A 5,162-nucleotide genomic window follows, 5' to 3' on the forward strand; every position below is an offset into this window, starting at 1 on the left:
AACAGTAAATAGTGCTGTACTTCAGATTTCTTTTTCCCGTGTGCTTCTGTATCCTAATCTTACCCTGCTGCCTACTACTGCTGCAAGTTTGCACGATCTTGCCCCAAAGACAAAGCAGGAAAATTCCTGCCGTTGTTTTGGAAAAGGATCAAGCAGTTGAATGTTGGCGAAAGCAGAGGGGGCAGCAGAAAAAGCCTGTTAAACTCAGATAGGTCAGTAAAGATGTTATAATTTTGTTGGTTTGTCCCAGATTATACAGGACAAAGATCCTGGGGAGAGGTGAAATAGAAACAGTATGTAGAAGGTTTCTGTTAGCACCTTAGTAGTTGTCTTAATCTTAGGAGCTTTCTCTAGAGAAGAAACCTGTCTCCAGCTAGCTTGAAATGCACGTTGGCGTCAGTTGGAACTACTGAAGCAATTGTTGTCGGGCATAAAATAGCCAGTGTCGCTCTGGGGAGTAGCAATTCCCTTTTTATCTGAGAGAGTGAATAAAAATCATACTAAAATCAGAATTTGGAACAAACCCTGGGTACCAAAATATTGCAGATCTCTCTATTTCTGACATTTTGTGGTCTTCCGTCTTTTTAACTATTTTCTTTTCAAGAAGTTGTTTAAGTGTTAATGTCAATTGTTACTACATAGCTGTCTGAGCCTGCAATAATTATTACAGCCCTGCTTAAGTGTCTGTTCCTTTTTATCCAGAATGCTTTTGCACTGAAAAAACTTGAGGCTGTTTGCTGCTTGGGCCTTTCTCAAGGAAATAATGCAGCATTATTAGTACAACATCAAAGAGATTGGTTTTGATCAGTCAGCTGTCAAGAAGGTGGAGAGATTAGATTTATCATAAATGATTAATTAACCTTTCATGTACTAAACATTCATCTTACTGATGTACTTTCTATTAATTTATGTTTAATATTAATACAAACTGTTGTGACAGTATAGTCTTAAAATGCTGTGGATATTGAGGGAACTCTTGTTATGACAACCCTATTTTTTCTGGCTTGTGTGTTAAATAACCTTAATAACACAGTAATGTCTTCTGTAACGTTTTAGCTTGTTTTACTGAGTGCAAAGGGATTGTCACGTGCAGTTTCCTAAGTAGTCGCTGGTACAATGACGGTTGTCCTAAGTTCGGGACTGGTGAGTTCCTGGGAGGGAAGCCACTAGCAGTGGTACACCCCTTAGTTTGCTGCAGTTTAAACTCTCATTTGTGGTAAGAAACATTCCTAAATATAGTGACAAGTGTATTTCTCTGGATTTTGAGTGTTGTTTTGAGGAATGTTCCCCATTCCTGTCAGGTAAGGGTGGAAAAGACTATAAGCATGAAAAATTGATGTTCTGAAAGAAGCCGCTCAGGTGTTGTAGCTTCTCCAGGAGTGACGAGTATCGTAAGAACTTACATTGCAAAACTGGGGAGAATCCAGTCAAACAGCTCAGCAGCCGTGTCGGAACGAACGGCAGACTCTGACTTTCTGTACGAGGCCAGAGCTCCTGCTGCTGGGTGAGGAGGTGTCCGTGTGTCCCCTGAGATCAGGAGGAGGCGACTGGCTCTGGTGTGCAGTGTGTGAAGTTTTTTTGTTTCAAAAACTCTTGGAGTGCTGCTCTGTATTCCTATGGGTGGCGCAGACGGAGGATTATTAATGTTGTCGTACAGGGAAATGTTTTTCAGGGTACCTGCTCTCTGCAGAGTTGCCCCGTTACACGGACACCTGTCAGCGGATGGGGATGAGAACTCCCGAGGGTTGTGGCCCACCCAGCTTTAAACGGTCGGGAGAATGTAGATGAGGAAAATGTGGCAAGAAATGTCATTGTCGCACAGGAGGTTTGCCGCGTAAATGTCAAGTGCAGTTCAGTTGTTTTAAGAATGGCATTTCCTTTGCAAGTGACAGGGGAGCGTTGGTGAAATGGTTGTGACCAGTGCGGGGAAAAGCCTCGTGCAGTTCTCCCCCATTTCTCTGCCCGAGGTGCCTCTGCCGGTGGCTGTATGCGGCAGTTTAGAATAAAGGGAGGAATTATCTGCTGTTCATAGGGAAGTAAGAGTGGTAGAAAAATAAAGTTGAAAAAACGGTTTCCAAAAGGAGGTCCCTGCCTCGTTGTGGCAGGTGTTAGGAAAAGATGCTTCATGATGGAAATTCCATCTTTACCCATCTTTTAAATCAAGTTGTCTGCAAAACCGCGGGTTTTTTCTTAGCCATAGGAGAGCATTTCACTTAGGATGCCAGTTATATGGGAGATAATTTGTAGTGCGTTTTGGTCTCTATTCAAGTTGATTCTGTTTACAAAAAGGATTTTCTGGTGTTCGTTCGCAGCCATTGAACTAAATCTTGACGTGCTGCTGGAGCTTATTCATGCTCTGCTTTTGAAAAGACCCTACATTTATGGGGATGTATTTAAATGCAATTAATGCTCTTTTCTTGTTGAGGCATTTTGCTTACGTTTTGATTTTTAAAAATTAACCATCTTAGTCTCTGACGGTATTTATACTTCTTTTGACAGTAATCCAGTCCCTCATAGCACTGGTGAATGATCCACAGCCCGAGCATCCCCTCCGGGCTGACCTAGCTGAAGAATACTCTAAGGACCGTAAAAAATTCTGTAAGAACGCTGAAGAGTTTACAAAGAAATATGGTGAAAAGCGACCAGTGGACTAAAATCTGACACAGTTGATGTCAGCAACGTATGATAGAAGATCGGAGCAGTGCATTTGAGACACCCCGTAAAGCAGGACTCTATGGAAAATTGACAAGTGCCACCTTTCGGTGTTAACTTGTGGCTGTTACTAACTTTCTACAGTTTTCTTAATCAAAAGTGGGCTAGGTAACCTGTAAAGAAAGGATTAAAATTTAAGATGTTCTAGTTCTGCTTTCTTTGTTTAAAAATCACTGCTTCAATATACTTTAAAGTATGCTGTTTTCTTTTTCTTGTCAGAATTTATCAAAAATATCTTAGACTTATATTCTGCCCTTAAATTGAAAAGGTTGTGGCTGTCATTTCTTATTTTTCCTTGCAGATCCCACTATCTTGAGTTCATTTAATTCTTCATTGAATTTTATCTCCCTCCCAAAACCAATGTCTTAGAAAAAATACCCCACTTCTGGCAGAAAATGATTGAGTGTTTGGCAGTTCTGTTTACTTTTCTTTTTAAATGTTGCACTGTGCTTTGTGGGACTTGTTGCAAGTTCCCCTTAACCTCAGTTTGTAACATAATAAACAAAAACCAAACAAACACCACAAAAAACAATCAGAAATAATGTCCAGGTCTTATGTAAATCTGGCTGATGTTACCACAAAATGTTTATTAAACGGGGAAACCCAAGTTTTTGTGTGCGTCATTGAATTAAAATATGGCTTACGTCCTGCTTTTGGAAAACTCTGGAAAAAAAAATCTGTAGCAAACGAGTAGTGGAATGTGATTATAAACTACTTTCACTTCTGTTCTGAATTCCGATGCAGAGTAGCTTGGGAAACGTGCACAGAACAACATTGCAACCACTTCGGGAGAGTGTCAGCAATTGGGGACCAAGAGGTACTAAAGCGGTGAACTGTTTTTTGAGGTGAAAATCAGCATTTTGAAAATGTTAATTTTGAATTCAAGTATTCAATCTGACAGCACTGCTAGTCACCTTAGAACATTTTCCCATCAGAATACATAAGAAATATCTGTGTTTTATGGGTTGGCACCCATCCTACTTCCCAGCCCAGTTCCTGTACAGTTCTTACTGCAAAGGTGTGAAAATCGGATTAAGCAATAACCTGTGACAGAGTGCGCTTCACTGCTACTGTTCCCGCGTTTCAAAAACACACAGGTTAGATGATGTAACGAGTACTTCAAGTGTCATTCTGTCGTTCTAACGGAACCAGGCAGAGCTGTTTTCCCCTGGCTCCAGGGCACACCTCCGCATGCTGCAGGAAGCCCTTTCTCTTGGGAACCAGGCCCCCGTTGCTGTGTCTCTGCCGCTTGTCTCCCGCCTGCCTTCCCCGGTCTGAAGTGGGATCGTGTGTAGCTCCACAGTCCAACTGCCACACAATCAAACTGCCGCCTCTTCCCCGCCTGCCCAGCTTGGGCACGTTACTGAGCAAGCAGATTTATCTCCAGAAATCCGTAGTATCTGGGAGCACATATCATTTGATGTGCAGGAAGCTGAGTTAGAAACCCCCTCGCCCCAGACGGTTGCTTGCACTCCTCAGTTCAGTTCTAATACAGCCTCTGCCTTTGCAACGTTTCAGAACTAGTGTGTCGAGCTGGTAGGTCTCCTTTGGGTTTAATGTCTTGTATATTTGCTATTTCTTCATTCATCCCTCTCATCTGGCTTCCATTTCCAATTTAGTGTAAACAATGACAGCCCAGTACCTCACCTCGGTTGAAAGTAATTTTTTTTTTTTATGTTAGGGAGCTAAGAAATTTTATGTTTAAGTGTTCTTAGGCAGATTCTTTGGCAGGTAAATAAAGTTAAGCCACATTCACCTTATTTACAGAAACTTGCATTTCCGAAGTGTTTTCAGGCTTGTGAGAGCACTGTCTATTACCAAGTTTTCACATCTTTGTGTCTTCATTTGCAGAAAGTTGGTACTGATTTTGTTTCATTCACGCTCACTTGGATTCATAATAAAAGAATGCCAAATTATCTGTCAAACTGAAGTGTGTAACTTCTGCATCACGTGAGTCACTGTACCTTTGATCGTGTCTGTTGGCATGGAACCTTGCCATCCTCTAAATTTTCTTCTTATTTCAAACAAAACTGTAGCACTAGTTTGCTGCCCTTGTTTCTACTACATCGTGTACTTTCTGGTTGTGAGCCTCTCAGGTTAGAGACTGCGTTTGCGCGAATCGGTGTGACTTGGATGCCGTTGGAAGGGAACCGGAAGGGTTGTGTAATTCAAGGAACTCCGGTCGATCCGTGCGGGCCTGCAGCAGCGCTGTGCCAGCTGTTCGATTTCATCTGCAGAGGTCACGCAGAAGACAGATATTGCTATTGGTTCTCTTGGTGTGCTCTTCATAGTTCCATTTCTAAACTACGCGATGTGTAACCTAAGCGATGGCTTTGTAGGCAGCCCTCTTAAAAAAGGCGGAGATTGAATACTGTACTGCATGGTTGAAGTCTGAGGAGAAAAAAAAAATCAAAGTACGAAGTCCTATGTTAACTCAGGAAATCAAGCTC

General features: G+C 41.9%; 1 protein-coding gene across 1 annotated transcript; it reads left to right on the forward strand.

Annotated features, from left to right (window-relative positions):
* Positions 1 to 1,056: 1,056 nt before the first annotated feature.
* LOC104275249 (ubiquitin-conjugating enzyme E2 L3-like) lies at positions 1,057 to 3,319 on the forward strand (the record flags this gene model as incomplete). Its single annotated transcript, XM_009871163.1, has 2 exons — positions 1,057 to 1,143; positions 2,500 to 3,319. Coding segments are annotated over 2 exons (242 nt in total), but the record flags the coding sequence as incomplete, so codon positions are not given.
* Between the last annotated feature and the right edge of the window lie 1,843 nt (positions 3,320 to 5,162).

This window comes from Apaloderma vittatum, unplaced genomic scaffold (assembly GCF_000703405.1).
Source record: "Apaloderma vittatum isolate BGI_N311 unplaced genomic scaffold, ASM70340v1 scaffold45506, whole genome shotgun sequence".
Taxonomy (NCBI): Eukaryota; Metazoa; Chordata; class Aves; order Trogoniformes; family Trogonidae; genus Apaloderma; species Apaloderma vittatum.